The sequence below is a fragment of the Etheostoma cragini genome, chromosome 5 (assembly GCF_013103735.1).
Source record: "Etheostoma cragini isolate CJK2018 chromosome 5, CSU_Ecrag_1.0, whole genome shotgun sequence".
NCBI classification, from domain to species: Eukaryota; Metazoa; Chordata; class Actinopteri; order Perciformes; family Percidae; genus Etheostoma; species Etheostoma cragini.
Genome location: NC_048411.1, coordinates 39592 through 61388, shown reverse-complemented (window position 1 = coordinate 61388; position 21797 = coordinate 39592). Strand labels below are relative to the sequence as shown.

At 39.7% G+C, this 21797-nt stretch overlaps 3 protein-coding genes and 1 long non-coding RNA gene across 10 annotated transcripts in view; 3 read left to right on the top strand and 1 right to left on the bottom strand.

Annotated features, from left to right (window-relative positions):
- The window catches only part of susd1 (sushi domain containing 1), a 16724-nt gene extending 7414 nt beyond the window's left edge, over nucleotides 1–9310 (top strand). For 3 of the 7 annotated variants that reach the window (XM_034872338.1, XM_034872337.1, XM_034872342.1), the window contains 11 exons: nucleotides 791–970; nucleotides 1079–1258; nucleotides 1497–1676; nucleotides 2849–3028; nucleotides 3530–3694; nucleotides 3904–3998; nucleotides 4700–4886; nucleotides 5049–5142; nucleotides 7331–7586; nucleotides 8063–8102; nucleotides 8708–8968. In XM_034872338.1, the coding sequence (XP_034728229.1) occupies nucleotides 791–970; nucleotides 1079–1258; nucleotides 1497–1676; nucleotides 2849–3028; nucleotides 3530–3694; nucleotides 3904–3998; nucleotides 4700–4886; nucleotides 5049–5142; nucleotides 7331–7586; nucleotides 8063–8102; nucleotides 8708–8844 (1694 nt within the window). In that variant the 3' untranslated portion in view covers nucleotides 8845–8968. Of the gene's footprint in view, nucleotides 1–790; nucleotides 971–1078; nucleotides 1259–1496; nucleotides 1677–2848; nucleotides 3029–3529; nucleotides 3695–3903; nucleotides 3999–4699; nucleotides 4887–5048; nucleotides 5143–7330; nucleotides 7587–8062; nucleotides 8103–8707; nucleotides 8969–9166 lie in introns of those variants that run through there. The other 4 variants (XM_034872339.1, XM_034872340.1, XM_034872341.1 and 1 more) reach the window with 4 other exon arrangements.
- The window catches only part of LOC117945096, a 14560-nt gene continuing 513 nt past the window's right edge, over nucleotides 7751–21797 (bottom strand). Inside the window, exons 2-3 of the long non-coding RNA XR_004656728.1 lie at nucleotides 18474–18480; nucleotides 7751–7761 (exon numbers count right to left, since the gene is read on the bottom strand). This is a non-coding gene — a long non-coding RNA (uncharacterized LOC117945096). The remainder of the gene's footprint in view (nucleotides 7762–18473; nucleotides 18481–21797) is intronic.
- zbtb26 (zinc finger and BTB domain containing 26) lies at nucleotides 11011–16697 on the top strand. Its single transcript, XM_034872346.1, has 3 exons — nucleotides 11011–11257; nucleotides 14544–15913; nucleotides 15979–16697. Exon 2 carries the CDS (start codon nucleotides 14575–14577, stop codon nucleotides 15883–15885), a length of 1311 nt encoding a protein of 436 aa, XP_034728237.1. The 5' UTR covers nucleotides 11011–11257; nucleotides 14544–14574; the 3' UTR covers nucleotides 15886–15913; nucleotides 15979–16697.
- The window catches only part of p2rx4b (purinergic receptor P2X, ligand-gated ion channel, 4b), a 4727-nt gene continuing 2439 nt past the window's right edge, over nucleotides 19510–21797 (top strand). Inside the window, exons 1-2 of the mRNA XM_034872347.1 lie at nucleotides 19510–19695; nucleotides 21001–21148. Coding sequence (XP_034728238.1) covers nucleotides 19559–19695; nucleotides 21001–21148 — 285 coding nt within the window. The 5' untranslated portion in view covers nucleotides 19510–19558. The remainder of the gene's footprint in view (nucleotides 19696–21000; nucleotides 21149–21797) is intronic.

Genomic DNA, 21797 nt, shown 5'->3' with positions numbered 1-21797 from the left:
AAAGAAACTTCAGATACAGTATTAGGGGACCACTAAGGTCTATATAAAAGAAACTTCAGATACAGTATTAGGGGACCATTAAGGTCTATATTAAAGAGACTTCAGATACAGTATTAGGGGACCCCTAAGGTCTATATAAAAGAGACTTCAGATACAGTATTAGGGACCACTAAGATCTCTATAAAAGAAACTTCAGATACAGTATTAGGGGACCACTAAGTTCTATGTAAAAGCATCCAAAAAAGCACCATGTCATGGGATCGTTTAATTGTTGAAGTATAAGAATGTAAAAACTTGTAATTGGATAAACTAGACATTTCAAAGCATGGATGACGATGCTGAAGCTACGATGTCTGCGTGTTTGGTACCGGGATGTAACGTTACTCTTACGAGCAGCAGATCTGGCTTCTTTTGCTTCTCTGCTTGTAAACTTCACTGGATAAAACACAACAAGTGCAATACCGTCACGTTTAGTGGAACAGTGCTAAGCCAAGCATCATGCAAGGTGTTCTAAATTGCCTGAGACGAGAACTGTAGTTCACTGAGCCGTTTCTCCCAAAACTAAGTGGTCCTACGACAAACCTACGACTGAGACTTTCTTCAGTTGAAAAATGATCTTTTAAATGGACAAACATCATATGTGTAATCCATGGCTCAATTCAAACGGGATCAAAAAATAATGTCTCTTCCTGTTCACATTTTTTCCGAATTAAGGTCCCATAAGGTCCACCGGAAGGGGAGGGATTTCACCTCTCTATAACTCCTCTGTGTGCATCATTTCCTGTCCCAGAGATATTATGTGGGGACCCTCCTATACTGCCCCATACTGGACAAGTGTGGAATGGCAGCTCCGCCCCAGGAAGCACTGTGATCTACTACTGTAAAATTGGATTTTATCACAATGAAGGAAATAACATATCATTGTGCACTGTTGGTGGCTACTGGACAAAACCAAACCTCTCATGCAAAGGTAACAACCTGCACCAAATGACGGTAATGCTGTAGTTGGCATTGTTTTCCATTGTTAAATAGTCACTGACTTTACTCAGTTAAATATTGCAATTTCAATCCCTTTTAGAGGTCCACTGTGGTGTGCCCAAACCCATCCCACATTCAATCATGCTGTGGGATAAAATCTCTACTGTGGGCTCTCAGGTTGTTTATCAGTGTAGCTCTGGATATCGCAGTGTTGGAGAGGGAAATGTTTCAGTTTGTACTGCCAGTGGAGAATGGGATGAAGCCTCCTTGCTCTGTCAAGGTGATACATACATTAGTCCAGACAGTATTGGGATGCCTGTTTCCATAGAAAGAAATAATGCAATCCTTTCAAATGTCAGCAATATATCATAATGTGCATGCTGTTATTGAACATTATGACTGTTACTGTCATTTAACTGCCAATGCATGCATTTATCCAGGATGTGTCAATTGTATCTAGAAACCTGTCTCATTGGTTTTAACAATTTTCTACATTGACTTGCTGTCTTTTTTTGTAGAAATCAATTGTCACGAGCCTGTTTTCAAACCTCATGCTAAAACGCTTTGGGACGGCACATCCCACATTGGCAGTGTGGTGTTTTACCAATGTGAGGAAGGCTATAAGACCAGGAGCCTGATAAACTACTCAGTATGTGGAGAAAATGGACTGTGGGAGGATATTGATCTATGGTGTGAAGGTGCAATGTTTGATGACAGATATGTTGATAAACCACTGTTTGCTTTTAGAATATTTGTAGTTATTTGCAGAAAATATTTGAAGCAATGGTTTGCATTAAAAAAACCACAACACTTATTTGCTTTCTTGCTGAGCGTTGATTGAGAAGATTGATAACACACTCATTTCTATCCGTTTAATAATGCTAAAGCCAGCAAGTACAGCTGTGCAATTAAAATAGCAAATGGAAGTACAGAATTGCCTGATTTGACACACAGCAAGTAAGGATCCATTTACTGCACTTGGCCAAGATCAGCAGATAAGCCATGCTAGTTTTTCAGTAGTTTGTGTCCCCATTTCCTGTTTTTGTGCTAAGCAAAGCTAGCTGGCTGCCGGCTGAAGCTTTATATTTACTGTAGAGACATGTGGTATTGATCTTTTCATAGAATTGGGAGGTGATGGCGCAGTAGATATGACCCATGCCTAGGGTGTGGAAGACCAGGGTTCGATTCCCACTGAGATACATAAACCAACGTGTTCCTGAGCAAGACAATAAACCCCTAGTTGCTGCAAAGGCGTGCAACCTCTGACATATGTAACAATACATATTGTAAGCTGCTTTGGATAAAAGCGTCAGCTAAATGACAAGTAATGCAAATCATTCTCAGTAAGAAAGCATAAGTGTAGTTCCCAAAATGTAAATCTGCTGCTTTAAAATATAGGTGTTGGTATATCCCTTTGTAAATAGTTCAGATATAAAGCTTGTTTATTTGGATCCCCCATTAGTTTCTATTACAGTAGCCGCTACTCTTCCTGGGGTCCACACACAACAAAACATATGAACAACAAGCCATAATGCAAATAAAAAGTTACAATAAGAACATGTTCAAGACAATTAAAAGTCATGTAAAGAACAATTTACTATGAATATGCATATTCATTTCAGGAATTGTTATTTGCATGTGATACAGAATATAAAGACTTTTTGTGTGACTTTTTAAATGTAATATTACTTTATTTTTTTTTTTACATTTTTGTGAAAAAATGAAGCGGCAGAAGCAGTCAGGCATGCGTCATTTTACATTTTACATTTTACGTCATTATGCTGCATCTCCGGTTCAGCTGTGATTCTTTGTGATATATTACATGCCTGTAAATAGCACACAGTCTGTGCTAATTCATGTCTGTGTGCAGAAGTAAGCTGTGGCCCCCCACTAACCCTCCCTGATACTAACCTCCTGTGGGATCGCACCAGTAGACCGGGCAGTTTGGTGCTGTATGAGTGCATGGATGGATTTTACCAGGAGAGTGGAAATAATGTTTCAACATGTTTACTATCAGGACAGTGGAGGGAAGTATCTGTAAAGTGCAAAGGTACAGTAATCATATCTGGACATGTATATATCTATTCCACTGTGGAAGAGTCATTGTGAGTTCTGAAATGTTACTGATATATTTTGATATATCTGATACACATGCTTTGATTTATCTGGTAAATAACTAATAAATGCTCAGATCTATACTGCTTCAGTTAGGGTTAGAGGCTCCTTGTATATTCCTGCTTGGGCTCTGTGTTCTGTGCTTGTTGCAGGTTTTAAGATAAATTAAGGTGACATAATAATGTTGTGTAACCTTCACATCCGGAGTGATGCCAGTACATTTATTTCTGTGGGTCAATCCACTGCTGTCTGAATGTCGTGGAAACAACATGTTGTGTAGGATTTATTTGACTTTACTCAGCAATGTTGTCCCCCCCCCGACTCAAACCCAAACCAAGCTAGATATGTGTGGAATATAAAGTATACAACCATGCTTAAAAAGCCCCACAACAACTGCAGTCATTTAGCTTACCAATCACCGTCACTGTTTTTCTAGCCAAATGTGGTCCGGTTCCCTTCCTTACCAAATCCGAGGTGGTGTGGCATAACAGGAGCGTTGTGATCCACCGCTGTGTGGATGGATATCACAGCTGGAGAGGCAGCAATGTCTCTGTGTGCCGCAGCTCTGGGGTGTGGCAGAGAGCTACAATCAGATGCATAGGTGAGTAAGAACACAGCAAGTTCATATAATGGGATAAGAAACATACTGTATGTAAGCTGCAATGTTCATTAGGCAGCATAAAATAAAAGCATCTGGATAGATATGATGCTTGTGTGATGTTACTGATTTGCATTGTGAAGAGTTTTGTAATATGACAAATAAACGGTGACGATGTACCATCACTCTTTTAATTCCCAAATCTCTTACAGAAATCAAACCAGCTGTCAATCACTTATTTGTCCTTTATGAAAAATGTCTGCACTGGAAAGCAGAGAAGTATGAGGAGGATGTAGAAATATATAAGGTAACGGGGGACTCATCATCCTTCTTTCCATGTATATACTGTGTATCTTACATTTTTCTTGAATTTATCAATAGGAAATAGGTGGTTTCAATAATTAATAACCTTCTTCTCTGGTTATATGTGAATGTGTACAGACAGTAGGGATGTAACAATACACTCAACTCACAATTTGCCATTTTAAGTTCACAATACAATTTGTACACAATTTATTTAACAGAATAAGCAGACAAATTACTCCTTTATTTAAAATTCAATTTATATCTGTGCAAACCGATGCATTCTCTAATTGAAAGTGCAACAGAAATTGTATTTTACCTAAAACCCAATAGAAAATTAACAATTTGATTCCCACCTCAAAAAACTAAATCGAAAAAAAATCTACTCTCTAAACACGTAGTGATGTCTGAAGTCAAACAAGTGGAATTACGCCCTAAAGTAGATTAGTAGATTACGCCCTAGGCCATTGAAAAATTGTATTGTGATTAATTTTTTATGTCCATTTTTTTTTAAGTAAATAAAGTATATAAAGTATTTCTGATTCTGATTTATGTCCATTTTTAACCAATTCACAATGGAGCAGTACATCCCTAATGGACAGTTTATGCAATTACCCTACCATATTTTTTGTTTACCTTAATCTATGGGTTAGGGTTTGTGTTTTGTGAACCTGACTGGTGCCACATTCAATGTAACCACTCCAGGTGACATACTTAGGATCTAGAGACTACCAGAGGTCCTTTCATGACAGAAGGAAGTGGTTTCTGAGCTCTAAGGCTGACCATCTGGAACTCTGTCTGAACCTGCTTCCAGTCACAAACTACAGCATCTCCATCACTGCGATGTCTTCCAGATTCACAGCCACCATCAACACTACCACCAGTTTACCAGGTATCAATGCACGACCAACTCTTACATTAACTCTACTCTGACAAAATGATTCCCTGCGTCTAAGTGTAATATAAGTTATAAGCTTCCTGGAAATATTTAAGACAGAAACAATTCTATTTACTGTGATTCTTCTTTATACTGATCATGATACACATCTAACAGTGCCTCCAGCTCCAATTGTCCACTACAGAGAATTTGAGACTCCTTTACCAACGTTGAGGCTACGCAGATCACCGAACACACTGGACCCAATAAGGTAACAACCGGGACATGTGACCACTCTTCTCTTCTGCTACGTCAGAGGGGACACTAAAACCCTAAACAGAAATTAAAGCAGAGTCATGTACCAGCACGCTTCAAATGACCTACTAATGTCCACAATTTATAATGCTGGTTGAAACTTTATAATTCCTTTACAATATTTTCAGATTGGCATTCCATTATTGTCCATTAGATTAGTAAGAAATTGAATGAATTGTCATTGGCATATAAGGCAACACAACAATGCACAATAAATATGCCTCTTAAAATGTTAGTACCCTATTTTAACGATCTATGCGCAAGGTGTGAAGCACATGGCGCAGGTGCGTTAAGGGCGTGTCCAAATCCCCCTTGCTTGTTTGACGGCGAAAAAAAGGGTCTGTGTGCCAGGTGCATGGTTAAAAAGGGTTGTCCTTAGTGTCTTCATTAATCAGGTGTTTGTTCTGGGTGTAACATGCAATCAACCAGTCAGACATCCTCTCCCATTCCCTTTAAAAGTCAGGCACGTTTGGACCTTGGCACATAGCTATTATGATGTAGGATTTACACCATAATATTTTAATATGTAATCTTTTGCATTTGTGTGTTTGCGGCTCCGCTTTCCTGTGTGTGTGTGTGTGTGTGTGTGACACACCTCCCTGTAAGACCAGCACTCCCACGGGCGCACAGCTGGGCGCACAGCTGGGCGCACAGCTGGGCGCAGGTGCATTTGCTATTTCAACGGTGTTGGCGCCTGACGGGAAATTAACAACTGGGTCGGTCTTAAAACAGCAAAGGCACTTGCACCACGCTAAGTGCAACATGGGGCCCTTAGAGTGACTGAGTGGCAGGAATTTAAAGTAATTTAACGCAATTTACATTGTACTTGCAGCATGTACAATGAGCATGAAGGCCTAGAATTTACTGTTTGGTAACTTTTTTCAACCAACTTTCAAAGTTAAATGTATAATTTACAAATATTTATAACAATTATACTTCAAAACACATGTTGAACTCCAGGTAAAAAGAATCTGCTGATATTTCTGTAGCTTATTGCACATGTATAGGTAAGTGTACAGAAACGTTTGATAGGATTTGAAATCAGTGTGTCTATTGCGTTGTTTGACCACCAGAGGACACTGACTCTGTGAAATGTCCAGTTTAGTATGTATATTTGTTACAATTCTTTCAAAACAAATATAAGTAATCCGCATAAGGGTGCTTAGCAAAATTGGGTGATTCCACTTGTTAGAAGGCTAGCTCGCCCCTCCCGCCCTCCTCCTCAACCTGTCCCCCCCCCCAACGTTTTTACAGTGTGTTCAGGGGAGAGGCATCTAGCAGATAGGGAGGAGATGTTTTTACAGTGGGGACAGGTAGGTAGCAGACAGTGATGAGATGTTTTTTACAGTATGTTCAGGGGACAGGCAGCTAGCAGATAGTGAGGAGATGTTTTTTACAGTAATTTCAGGGGACAGGCAGCTAGCAGATAGTGAGAAGATGTTTTTTACAGTGTGTTCAGGGGACAGGCAGCTAGCAGATAGTGAGAAGATGTTTTTACAGTGGGGGCAGGCAGCTAGCAGACTGTGAGGAGATGTTTGCTCCCACATATTGATAACATTATCTACAACAAAAAAATCCAGAATTGGGTGGGCTAAAATATGAGTTAAATCACATTCTTGCAAGTACCATTTCGCCTTTATGTGATGTTCAAGTGTTACAATGTCAAGTGTTACAATCTATACAAATCTATAGTGTATAGAAATGAATGTGTTAAAGCTATAGTGCATAGTTTCTGTCCCCCCATGAGGAATTCTAAGTAATAACAACAACACTGTTGAAAAGTCTACATGATACAAGCCTAACGTGATCTCGTACTGCCCCTCAACCCTCCTTCACGCAGTTGCTAGTAGCCAAGGAGGACACAGAGGGTTAAAAAAGTATAATGGGCTCTTCAGAAAAGGTAACTATCTCCACTTGAGTTTCTGGACGCCGGACGCCACAGTCTTCTGAACATAGCCATACTGAGAAACACTGAGAGAGTTGTGTGGTGCTGATAGTCTTAATTTGTTTTGTAGCAGCTCATTTGGTAATGGCTTGAATGTAACGGACGTTCATTTATATCAAAAAGTTACGCACTAAAGCTTTAACATGTCTTTATTTGGTTTAGCGTATGGCCATGATTTCTTTTGTTCTTCATGTTGCAGTTTGTACCAGGTGTTTGTGCTTCCTGTAGAGGGGATTATGATGTTTGACTGTTCCTCTCCTGCGAGCTCAGACCCCTCAGGCAAAATAAAATCCTACACAGAGTACATCACTGCCCAGATAGATGTCAGACATGTCGGCACAGAGATGAACTTTACTGTGGGAGATGGACTCTACTATGGAGGCTTCTTCAATGCACCACTTGAGAATGGCAGGAACTATTACATCACCTTACGATCCGTCAGTCAGTGGAAATCGGTGAATATACAATAAAGTATTAGTTTAAAGATGTTTTAACTTGGAAACTGCTCAATCATGGAAACAATCATAATCACAATTATTTGTATATTCAAAATAGTCAATATTTGAAGTTAATTAGATTATTTTAAAAAGACTACTTATTGACTTATGCAAAGATGTTGCACTTGTAGAACTCAAACAGTGAAACAGTTCAACAAATCAACAGTGAAAACACCTAGAACTGTGAAATTTACCTTCATACTTTCCCTGTTTGGAAAAAAAAAAGAATCCGTTCAGAACACAGGACAAAATAAGAGTGGATCTGCAAAACATAATGTGCAAAATAATACTTTTTCTCGGTTCCCCTGTTTTTGTGATCATTAGTAGCCAAAATCACGATTATAATGTTGATTACTGTAATTGCACTGCCCTACTAGAAACTGCATCAGACTTTGCAGTTTACTTGTTAATTAGCTGTATGTCTTTTCTCCTAGGCTTTAAAATGTTCCTGTGTCCTGTGGGCTAAAGTAAGAGGTAATTCACTCGCCACAACACCTAAATTCTTTAGTGTCAGTTATACAATTATTATTTTTGGATTGAGATTCATTTTGGGAAATGATATTTTACCTATTTACAACATTGTGTAGTTAGAGAATAGAAAATGAATAGAAATTATTTTAAAATAGGCCTGCAACCAACACTTATTTACGATTTACTATTTTCGTGGTTGTTTAATCTCTCTCAATTATTTAGTTAGTTGTTTGGTCATTATAGACAGAAAATGTGTGAAATTATGATGAGGGTTTTCCAAGGCCCAAGATGACCTCCTCATGTCTTGTTTTGTCCACATCTCAAAGATATTCAGTTTACTATCACAGAGGAGTGAAGAAACTATAAATAAATAGACACACTTATTAAGAAGCTGAAATAAGAGAATATGTTTTTTTACTTTTTTCACAAAACATTAGTCAAACCGATTAATAATCAAAATAGTTGGCGATTAATTTCTTATCTGACAACACTTTGATTATTCGATAAATGTTTGCAGCTCTATTTAAAAAGTCACTTTAAAATGCAAAAACAAGCAGATGTAGAAAGTGCTGGTTGCCGGGTACTCACACAGCTTGACCTTGTTCTAGGTACATCCTTCGTTCTGAGGGTCTCCTCTCTGTCTGCTGCTGCAACAATAGGACTGGTTGCCTTCCTCATTTTGGTTGGAGACAGTTTCACCTGGTATAGAAGATGGTACAATTCAGTATTTTACCCACCCTGTTAATATCATGTTACACGTGAAACAACGGTATATTAATTCAACCAAGTGTCTAAAGTGATTCTAGTGTTTCTGGAAGTTTCAAAGATTAAATACATACATTTCAGTGGATAGTTGTTAATTGTATTCACAATACAAATTAAATAGTCCTTTTAGGTATGTTACTGGTGACAAAGTCAAGCAATCCTGCATTTAGTGAAATTGGCCTGTTAGTTATATTTCACTATGAATATCCGTAACGTAGATGTTTCGTTCAGTTCAGCTCAAACACAGGACTTGGACAGTATATGTTATTGAATGACCTGGTTTCCTCTGTCTTCTTTTCCAGGTTTTTCAAGAGGACATGACACTGCTAATGTTCTGTCAGTATATTTGTCAGCATGACAAATGAAATACAGTCTTGATCTCCTATCAGTACATTTTGTTTCGTACATTTTGTAAATAATTAAAATAAACTTTTGTTTTCACTTCATAGATACTTACATGATTATTGGATGTGAATATGCACTTGCAACTAAAAGTAAAGAAGACCATTTGTTGATTTGATGAGCCTTCTGACATACCCTGGAAGTCCAGAGCTTCGCGTGAGCTGAATTTCAGTTTGCTCAGGAGTTCCTCTGGCATCAAGTAATGCTGCTCATTAACTATGCCCTTGTAGCCGAGCTGCACCAATCACATCGGTTTATCTGATAGAGGCGGGGCCAAAGGCGAGCTGCACCAATCACATCGGTGTATCTTATATGGGCAGGCCATGGGCAAGCTGCACCATTCACATAGATGTATTTGATAGAGGCGGGGCCAAAGGCGAGCTACACCAATCACATCGATGTACCTGCTATAGGCGGGGCCAGAGGCGAGCTGCACCAAGCGTATGGGGTTCTGGATATTTCACCTGGTGTGTGTGTGTGTGTGTGTGTGTGTGTGTGTGTGTGTGTGTGTGTGTGTGTGTGTGTGTGTGTGTGTGTGTGTGTGTGTGTGTGTGTGTGTGTGTGTGTGTGTGTTATACAACTGCATACAGTCAGATTTTCAAATGCACGCTCTGTGTTGCCCCTGGAGATGGGCGACTTTCATTCATTATTTTTCTGATTTAGGTCTGGATTCCAAGCTACTTCTGACACACTCACGTTAGAGACTGCAGGAGTAAGCCATGCCAGGAATAGAAAACCTAAACATACCAAGACTATAAAAGTTCTTCAGTGTCCCTTGGTTTTTATAGTCAGTACAAATAAAGTAAACCCTACAATACTAAATCTGAGTTCCTAAAATTAAACTAAAGTAAACTACATGTCTCTTACTTCCATACCTTATAGACAGTGGTGGAATGTAACTAAGTACATTTACTCAAGTATTTATGTACAAATTTGAGGTACTTGTACTTAACTTGAGTCTTTTCTTTTCAGGACACTTTATACTTTTTTTTTACTCCACTACTTTCATCGGATAGCTTTAGTTAATAGTTACTTTAGTTACTAGTTAGGTTAGTTGCTTCACTACATTGATCTGACAGCTTTAGTTACTAGTTACTTTAGTTACTCCACTACATTCATCTAACAGCTTTAGTTACTAGTTACTTAAGTTACCCCACTACATTCATCTAACAGCTTTAGTTACTAGTTACTTTAGTTACTCCACTACATTCATCTAACAGCTTTAGTTACTAGTTACTTTAGTTACTCCACTACATTCATCTAACAGCTTTAGTTACTACTTACTTAAGTTACCCCACTACATTTATCTGACAGCTTTGGTTACTAGTTACTTTAGGTACTCCACTACATTCCTCTGACAGCTTTAGTTACTAGTTACTTTAATTATTAAGATTTTTGGACCCAAAACACATGTAGTTTATAAAATACCATAGGTTATTATAAATTAAACTAGACAACAATATACAGGCCTAAAAACCCTAAGTTGATCGACAGAACTGATTGGATTGATACTTCAAGTACATTTTCCTGATGATACTTACATACTGATACTTAAGTAACATTTTCACTGCAGGGCTTTTGTAACAGATTAATTTTACAATGTGGTACTAGTAGTTTTACTTAAGTTAAGGATCTGAATACTTCTTCCATCACTGCTTAAAGGTTAGTAGGATGCCTTAATGGAGGAGAGATGCTTGAACAGTTACAGAATATATTTTCACTTAAAAACAGATGTTGATGATAAGACTGAAAAATTGATAGATTGTATTTATCATATTTTTACTTTTGTTTAACAGTTAAGTGATAAAAGCAGCGTTGACGTATTTAAATTTAGGAAAGTGAATCTTTGAAGAGATTGGTGATGAGAGCTGGCGGTTGTGTTGCTCTGGGCCTTTAAATGGATTTTGCATCCGGATCAGCGCCTTCAATGCCCGGACAGACCTACCGATGACAACCCATCGTTAACGTGTTTGTTGAGAAGAGCTTAACAGGTACACAACACTTACTATTATGTCAACTTAAGCATACGGGTAAAGAAGTAGGTTAGCTACAGTGTTGCATGTTCTCATCAGATCGTCTACTATGGCTGCAGGGCTCCATACACTCCGTAAAGACCGGAGAGTAACGTTAGGCCAAAGGGAAATATGGAGGCGATTTGTGGTTGATGTACACATACAGCTAAAGCAAACGTTAGACGTGGAGAGTGACTTTATACAATATTAGTTTTTAGTCTTGCTCCAAGCCAAACCGTTAACTATACCCAGGCTAGCTGTTGTGCCTAAAAGAAAGCCACTACTTTAACGTTACTTTACTAATAGCGCTAAGCTAACATCGACGGTCCAGTCTACTTGGACAGCGGAAACCAAGTGCTAATCTCCTGTTAAAATGTCACGTTAATGTCTTGTGTATCGCAAACCTTAGTAACACTGTAACAAGTAGTGTTTTAAACGTCTTATGCCATTTTTTTTGTAATTCGGCTTAAGCACTTTATTTAATATTTAATATGTTTTGCTTTACGTTACGTTGCCCAGTGCCCACCAATGTTACCACAAGGTAAACCATATATTATCTAGCTAGCTAACACCAGTTAGATATAGAATGTGATACATTTAGATACCGGTAAATGTTGTTACCATAACCATAAATTGAGTGGATGAACGGCGTGCTCACGAGCGGACATTGCTTCCGAAAATATATTGAAATGTAATGGTATTTGATTAAAGTTATCTAATGTTTGCGAACTTTAGCTGACGAAACATACACGCAAGCTCGTGTTAAATTGGCATGTTTTTGAACCAAGTCTGGTTTTCAGTCTCACACTATCCATGAGACCTGAACGCGCCGGGTTTGATATAACTAGGTTATGATAGAGGTGATTGTGGTTGACGCAAGACGTACTCCGATCTTTAAAATTAGCAGTGCTACTGTGTTAAAATACCCTGTTCGATTAAAAGTCTTGCATTCACTACTCAATTAAAAGTAAAGAAGTGTCAGCATGAAAATATAATTGAAGTACCCAAGTATAAGAAAATGTAAATACCAAGTGAAGTAGGATTACAATACCTGAGTAAATGGGTTTAGTTACATTCCACCATTGGAGGCAGATTAAAGTATTTAAATGAATTAGCTTGTAGTCTTTAATGTATTTCTCTTAATGTATCAGCACCTTAACCGTGGGTCTGAAACAGGGGCGGATTTAGTCATTTTGAGGCCTAAGGCAAACACAGGCATGGGGCCCTCCACAACCCTTGTTCTCCCCATTTTCAGTCCTTTTTTTCACTGTATAGGAGCCAAGACCTGCTTATCTTTTCTCCATTCTTCATTTGCATGTAAAAGTTACTGCTTGTAAATTTGCGCCCCTCTTGATTTCTTGAAAAAACTCTGTCCCTGACTTGTTGTGGTCCCGTCTGCACTGTTGAACAGCGCCCTCTGTCTGACAGCTGTTTTGGCCAGAGTGCTGGAACATCTTCAATCATAACACCTTGATTAGGGTGACTGCTACTTACGGGGTCTAGTTGCTGAGTATTGTGTGTCACCATCTATGTCATTGCCATAGTTATCATCATGGACAGCGAAAGCTGCAGTTCCGTTACCATCTCCATTCGAAGGATCCTATAAGGTTGTCTTATATGTAGCACCCGCATCGCTAGAGCAACCTGGGCTGACAATACTCTTCATCAGTGTTAGCATTGCTAGAGCAACCTGGGCTGACAATACTCTTCATCAGTGTTAGCATTGCTAGAGCAACCTGGGCTGACACTACTCTTCATCAGTGTTAGCATTGCTAGAGCAACCTGGGCTGACACTGCCGGTGGGTCGCTCCTCAGTATTAGCAAAGCTAGAGCAAGCACCCGCTTTTTGCTGCTCTTTGGTAACGTTTATGTTAGTGTTGTCAGTAGCTGTCGTGAAAAAGATTGATACCTTTGGAAGTTTTGCTAAAACCTTTCTGCTTTTTCTCGCTTCTTCCTTTTTTCAGAACCACTTTTGCAGCTTGGCTTCATGTTCCAACCGTCTGTAACCTAGCTACAGCTTACAGCATGCTGAGCTGTTTTCATGTTTGAGCTGTTTACAAACACACGCAGATGCGCAGTAGGATAATGGAATAGTCCAATGTAGGGGGGACTGGGGGGTAGTTTCTCATCCTGAATTAAACAATCGGATAGCACTTTAGCGTATCAATGTTTAGATATATAATTAATTGGTGAAAAGTAAGACAACAGATCGTAACCATGAGTTAATGAGGCGTTTTACGGGGCCCTTGGTAGCTTGGGGCCTAATGCAATTGCCGACCTTTGCCTAATGGTAAGTCCGCCTCTGGTTTGAAAGGTGCTTTATAACTAAAATGGCTTATTATTAATGAAGAATATATATAGAGTTTAATGCAAGGGAAGTCTACAGTTGTGTATTCTTAGATAACATCCTTTGATGTCATTGACATCCTTCAGATGACATCAATGATGAAGTACAATAGTGAAAGACAAAATATCAAACTCACACTTGATAGCATGCAACTTTTCAGGTGAGGTGACACAAGCTATGTTTCCATCAACTTGTCAATCGAATTATCTGTAGTTTGCTAAAATCTAGAGCTGGGAAGCAATTACAATTTTTAATCACGATTAATCGCATAATTTCCCTGGTTAATCACGATTAGTCGCAAAATGAAATAATGAATTTAAAAGTAGTGTATATAGTGCAATTTTTTTCTCAAATGTTCTGCCATATTTGAACCTAGTTTGCCACCTACAAATGATTAATATTGCACAGGTTGTAATAGTGCTTATGTGCCAGCTAATAGCAACATGTCAAGCTATAATAAGACAGCCACAATGCAACGATCAGAACATCGCTATGACGATACAGATGTAAATGCCATACGACAACTATCTAAATAGCCATTATATTTTGCTTGGTAAGTAAATTTATAAAGTCTCTCGTCTCCTTGTCCGTCCACTTATATCTGTCTTTGTTGACACCCTCAATGTCGGCAAAAAAAAAAAAGCGGAAATGACCTAAAATGTCTTTGTTTTATGGTAGGTTGCAAATATAAAATTTGTAAGTAATTGCAATTCATTATTCATTCGACAAATAACGTTTCCATCAGTGTTTGTACCATAAGCCGTTTTACCCATTAGCAGAAAATGATAAAAACTTTGTATTGATATTCATGGAATTCAATCGAATGTTACTGTTTTTTTTTCTTAACCACTATGACTTAATTTGCATAAAAACGTGGATGGAAAACATGGCTACAATCTCTGTTTTTGTCCTTAATAGGTGCAGTGCTGCTGCTGGCTGTCGGCTCACTATGGCCCAGAACCAGGTGATCCTGCAGTTCCGCTTTGCTACATTTGGGGACTCAATGCTGCAGAAGATGAACCTCCTACGACACCAGAGACGGTTCTGTGATGTCACTGTGCGCATCAACCAGCTGGAGGTCCCTGGTCACAAGGTAGTGTTAGCCGCTGGTTCGTCTTTCCTGAGGGACCAATTCTTCCTTCAGCAGGACTCCGGGGAGGTCCAAATCTCCATGATCCAGGAGGCGGAGGTGGGCCGGCAGCTGCTGCTGTCCTGCTACACGGGGCAGCTGGAGTTGCCGGAGCTGGAGCTGGTGCATTACTTGACAGTGGCCAGCTTCCTCCAAATGGGCCACATTGTGGAGCAGTGCACCCAAGCTCTCAGCAAGTTCATTAAACCTCAGCCTGCACGCCAGCTGGAGCTGGATGTGGGGTTAAGTAAGGAGAAGAAGGAGGAGGAGGGGTTATCCTCCCAGGCCCAGAGAGAGCAGGAGCACTCCCAGGTCCGGACTGTCCATCAAGAGGGGGGGGAAGTGGTGCAGGTTGGGGACGACAACAATGACGATAATGATGATCAAGAGGATGATGATGATGATGTGATCATACAGCCGGTGTCCCCTCTTCTTAACTTAGGCAGACGTCCAAAGCAGGGTGTGGTTGAGAGCGACATCACTATCATAAAAGTGGAGTCTGTGTCTGACGTAGCAGAAAACTCCATCGCTGGTCACTTCCCCGCCAGTCCACCTCCTGCCCTTCACTCTCCTGAGCCCCAGCACTCCCTCATAAATTCTACCGTGGACAGCCGTGGCAGCGAGATGGTAGCTCCGCCCGGCGGTACCGGGTACCCGCACAGCCCCCCTCCTGCATACCCTCCGGCAGAGAAACACAGTGTGCACCAGAGGAACTACGACAAACCCCTCCAGTGGTACCACCAGTGTCCAAAGTGCTCGCGGGTCTTCCGCCAGCTGGAAAACTACGCCAACCACCTCAAGATGCACAAGCTGTTCATGTGCCTGCTGTGTGGCAAGACATTCACACAGAAAGGCAACCTGCACCGGCACATGCGGGTCCACGCCGGCATCAAGCCCTTCCAGTGTAAAATCTGTGGGAAGACCTTCACGCAAAAGTGTTCTCTGCTGGATCACCTCAACCTGCACAGCGGGGACAAGCCACACCGCTGCAACTACTGCGACATGGTTTTTGCTCACAAGCCAGTTCTCCGCAAACACCTCAAACAGATCCACGGGAAGAACAGCTTTGACAACGCAAACGAAGGCAACCTGCACGATGGCGGACTTGACTTTGATTTTGGGCAAATATGAACTCTGTGGACCTTTTTATTTTTATATTATTTATTTATATATATATATATATATATATATATATATATATATATATATATATATATATATATATATATAAGCTTTAGTAGACTTTCCCTCAGATGGAACATTAGAATCCTAAATATAGAAGTTTGAGAAACTGACACAGTTTACACAAAGCTGGGGCGCAGAAGCTGTTCTTCTCTGTGTAAGAAGCCTTTGAATTGTATTATTGAAGATTGGCAGATGAACATGGTGGCTGGTTTCCTTCAGCCTCATCCTGATGGGTTTAACTGGAGAATTCAACTTGAAAGGAGACCTTTTCCTCGGTCTTCATTTAACTGTAGCTTCATTACTGTGGACAGTTTTTTAAAATGTTTTTTTCTACAACACAGTGTAATGCCTTCATATTGTACTTGAAAAATCAACACTGAAACACTATATATATATATATATATATAGACTGTACTTCATTAGTTTTATTGATGAATTAGCATGTCTTTACCTTATGCTGTCCAATGAGAAAAAAAAACATTGATCATGAAAAAGATCCATATGTATATTGTGTATACTGTAGCCTTTCTTTCTTTCTTACCTGTGTGAATATGACATATAACAATATGGAAAATATTTTAATGAAGGCAAGCTACGCCAGTGACCAACACAGATGCCAAAGTGTCTATGTGAACTGAAATGGTTCTTTTCTACAGAATTTATATCTAAAGTACTATTGGACTAAAGTTGCAATGTATCTGTCCTGTGTTCACGGAAATCCATGTGTGTTATGAAATTAAAAACTGACTCTTAACCAGTGTTGGTTTCAAGTGGTCTCACTTATGACACACTAGAGCCCACCATTCAGGCACATACAAATTCTATTCATGGAAATATAGTAAATCCAAAATGTAAATACTGAATTCCAGCGTAGTGAAAATATTGAAAGAGTTCTAGTTATGTAGATATTAATTTACGATGAAGGAGAAGAAGCACAAATGTTTAACACCCTCCTCAGTGTGCAGGCTTGGTTTTACAAGCTTTTTAATCAGTTAGGGTTTACGGTGTGAGTATCTGAGTGTAAAATGTAAATGTGTGGTGAGTTTTTACAAAACGTTTCGTTGTGTTTGCTGCAGTATGTTGTCTCGGTATCTTCACACCAGTGAGTAGATTACTAAAGAGGGCACACAGCAGTGCACCTTTGCATGTTAAACTGACAGCTTCACCCTCCTGCCACGCAACATCTGTTTCACACATCTAATGTAGTTTTATTTAGCCAAGGCCAGGGCACAATTCAACTTTAACCTTGTATAAAAGCAAGGAGAGATGCATTGTAGGTTTTGGCAAAATTGGAAAATTTATTGGAAAATAAGTATTTGAACACACTGCTTTTTTGCAAGTTCTCCCACTTAGAAATCATGGAGGGTTCTGAAATTGTCATCGTAGGTGCATGTCCACTGTGAGAGACATAATCTAAAAAAATAAATCCAGAAATCACAATGTATGATATTTTAACTATTTTTTTGTATGATACAGCTGCAAAAAAGTATTTGAACACCTGTCTTTCAGCTAGAATTTTGACCCTCAAAGACCTGTTAGTCTGCCTTTAACATGCCCAACTCCATTTATTGTCCTATATTCGATGCACCTGTTAGAGGTTGTTAGCTGCATAAAGACACCTGTCCACCCCATACAATCAGTAAGAATCCAACTACTGACATGGCCAAGACCAAAGAGCTGTCCAAAGACACTAGAGACTAAATTGTCCACCTCCACAAGGGTGGAAAGACTACGGGGACATGTCCAAGCAGCTTGGTGAAAAAAAGTCCACTGTTGGAGCAATCAGTAGAAAATGGAAGAAGCTAAACATGACTGTTAATCTCCCTTGGACTAGGGCTCCATGCAATATCTCACCTCGTGGGGTCTCAATGATCCTAAGGAAGGTGAGAAATCAGCCCAGAACCACACGGGAGGAGCTGGTCAATGACCTGAAAAGAGCTGGGACCACCGTTTCTAAGGTTACTGTTGGTAATACACAAAGACATCATGGTTTGGAATCATGCATGGCCCGGAAGGTTCCCCTGATTAAACCAGCACATGTCAAGGCCCGTCTTAAATCCGCCAACGACCATTTGGATGATCCAGAGGAGTCATGGGAGAAAGTCATGTGGTCATATTTCCACTAACCGTGTTTGGAGGAAGAAGAATGATGAGGACCATCCTAAGACCACCATCCCTACTGTGAAGCATGGGGGTGGTAGCATCATGCTTTGGGGGGGGGTTTTCTGCACATGGGACAGGGCGGCTGCACTGTATTAAGGAGAGGATGATCGGGGCCAATTTCACAATTTCAGACCCCTACATGATTCCTAAGTGGGAGAACTTGCAAAATAGCAGGGTGTTCAAATACTTATTTTCCTCACTGTATATCAGAGGTTGCAATTCTCTGGAGCAACTAGGGGTTAAGTGTCTTGCTCAGGGACACGGTGGTTGATGTATCATAGAGGGAATCGATCCCAGATCTCCCACACCAAAGGTCATATCCACTGCGCCATCACTACCACTACAGCCTAATACCAGTCAACACTAATTACCTCACTCCTTCCCCCCACGTCACATTACACAAACACACACACACACACACACACACACACACACACACACACAGAGTAATTCATAAATGGGTGCAAGTTAGTTGTGACAATATCCAGCGTTTTGATGAGCATAAAGAGGTTTGAAGATGTGCACATGTAATTAGCTTTGATGGGAGGCTATTACACTGACATAATTATGTTGTGACACATGCACACATGGTCCACTGTGTCAACATCTCCTCCTCCTCTGATCAACTGTTGACACAAGTTTAGAGAAAAGAATTGGACCCCTGCCTTATACATGGTGTCTACTGGAGACTTTCTTTCATAATACACAGCAGAGGCTCGCTGTTGTGGGGATTTTGTCTGACTTTGTTTGAGAAAGATAGCTGAATGAAATGTTTTTTTTAAATTTGCCATTTTTCATTTGCTGAAAAGCAAAAATTTTGGACCAACAAGGTTTTTGCCCCCACAGTGACAATATGTAATATACGTATAACATTTAATAGCATTTATATTCCTCATAATGTTATGGCTAAAATTTTCAACTCTACTCCACATGTAAAATATTATAATACTGCAGTCAGATCATGTATTTATAATGTTTTACTACGGTATTTACACTTTTACATACCAATCAAACCAAATATAAAAATGTAGTTATATGACACTCGTGAATATCACTATTCAATATTTGCTAATGATAATAACAATGTCTTTGCCAGTTCTCTGCCTTATTCTATTGTTGCGTGTAACTTACTGTATGTATTTCCGGTTTTCTGGGTCATTTAACAGTGCCGCAAAGCTCAAAAGTGCTTATGAACTTCACATTGTCATTCAATGTGTGACATCGGCACGTACCATCTCTATGATCTATCTCTGGCTCACCACTACAAAATGTAGAAAGTGTTTTGTCGCACCTGGTTAGTTTGAACTGTATGTTCACTTCTATATGTGTGTAATACTTTTAAAACACACTCAGGACAAAGAAGATTTGAATACAACGATTTGAATAAGGGCAGCTATGTTTACTCATCATCATCACTGCACAGTTCATCACTGGTGTGTGCGGTGCAAAGGTCAGAATGACCGCAGGCTTCTGTCAGCGCTGTCTGCATTACGCGTTTGACTATGAAACACCCAAAACACTGGTTATTCCAACCATTGAGGTAGGATGTGTCTTCAGGTTCACCCAGCTTCTGGTGGTGCTGTATGTGGTGGGGTAAGTAACAAGGGATGGGGGGGGGCATGAAGTACTTGGTTGGTATTTGGTGAGATGTGGCAGTGTTGGAAGAAGTGTTCAGATCCTTTCCCAAAGTAATACCACTCTGTAAGAATACTCTGTTACAAGTAGAAGTCCTGTATTGAAAATTATACTAATGTAAAAGTTTCTAAGTATCATCGGGAGAATGTACTTAAAGCAGGGGTCAAGGTATCTTTAATCTACACTACCGGTCAAAAGTTTGGGGTCACTTACAAATTTCCATTTCACTCCATTATAGACAGGATACCAGCTGATCTGAGTGGGGGGGCTGATCTTTAATGCAATATCTACATTTCCCATTATCAGCAACCATTCATCCAATGTCCCAAAGGCACTTCAAATAGCCTACTAACTGTTGGCAGGATTTTATAAATGATGTTTTAATGTTTAACTTACATGTGTCACAGTGAACCCTCAGGATGAACTGGATCTGTAAAGACTATCTTAGTGACTTCCTTACCTATGGGCCAGTAAGCCTTTCTACAGTGGGGTGTTTATATCTGGTTAATAAGATACATTTTAGGAATTTTTAATTTTTGAAAAGAGTAAAAATAATTTGGAGCCCTTTAACCTGCATTGACTCTGAGGACCCATTAGGGGTCCCAGACCCCCTGTTTAAGATCCCTGACTTAAAGTAAAAAAAGTACTCAATGCAAGAAAAATCCTCACATTTTAAAAAACTGGGAAAAGGTCTGTCAATCAGCTAAATGTTAAATTGGCTAATCATTTCAGCTTAACTGTATAGTAGGTCTATAGAATTTAGTTTATTTCATAATAAAACACTGTATTTTATAAACTACATTTAGTTTGTGTGCGAAATCTATGTGGAAAGCTAATCTGAAGAGGTGTGTTTCGATTAATTTTGAATGTGTCAGGGTCAGGACGGTCACGGATGTGTATGGGTAGGGAGTTCCACAGGGAGGGGGCTGCAATGGTGAAAAGCTCTGTCACCCCAGGTACGGTGCTTGGTCCTGAGTGGTGGGGAGAGGAGATTTGCTTCAGAGAAGCGGAAGTTACGGGGGGGATTGTGGCAGTGGAGTAGTTCTGTGAGATAGGAAGGAGCCTGGTTATGGAGGGCTTAGTGGGTGACGAGGAGGACTCAACATTTAGTTGAGGTTTAACATTTGTCCTTCAACATTTGTACTTAAGACAGGTACTCTAATATACTTAGTTACACTTGGAACACTGTTGTAATGAGCTGCCTGGTAATTTGTCATGATCAGATTGCATTGATAAAAGTTTCCTACTGCTGTAAACCTGCAGGTATGTGTGTGTGGCGCAGAAGGCCTACCAGGAGAATAACTCTGTCATCAGTAGTGTCACCACCAAAGTCAAAGGTTTTGCCTTCACCAACACATCTTACATGGACCCCCGGTTTTGGGATGTGGCGGATTATGTTATCCCATCCCAGGTATGCAACCATACATTTGGTCTCTTTTACAGAAATAGTTGAGCACAAAAATGTTAAATCATCATCTATGGAAGTGGTTCTCAAACTTTTTTCAATAATGTGTGTTATACTAACATAAAACTGAAGTACCCCCTGAACAGCGCAAAGCATTTTTTGACATTTTTATCAAATGTTTAGATTCCATCAGTCCATTCATTATTATAGTATGCTCATTTTAGGAAATACAATGCATAAAAACAATCTCTTGTACTCCAAATATCCCCCCCCCCCCATTTGAGAAACACTGGTCCATGGTAAATTACATGGCAATTGTGATGAACTGATTCAATTCAGTTAATTTAAGAAGAGGAAGGAGATTGGAAATTGATAAAACGCTTGATTATCCATTGGTTAAAAGTGCCAGAATTAGTCAAAAGGATGTTTTCATCTGAAGTCCCCTAGCATCGTTGTTAAAAAAGGCTTTTGAAAATACAAATAAACAAGATAGAAAAGCAGAACTTAGCACAAAACAAGACACTGCACAGATTCATAAAAACTATGCCCCGTAGCAAAAAGGGGTTGCATTATGCAAAGTTAGTTCAACTCTGACTGTGAGCAAGAAGAGTATTTCATTGCCTTGTGACATGTGCTTCTCTTTTGTGTAACAGGG

Bases quoted from the DNA above. Each gene is read 5' to 3' on its own strand.
- zbtb26 (XM_034872346.1), top strand. From the start codon at position 14,575: ATGGCCCAGAACCAGGTGATCCTGCAGTTCCGCTTTGCTACATTTGGG.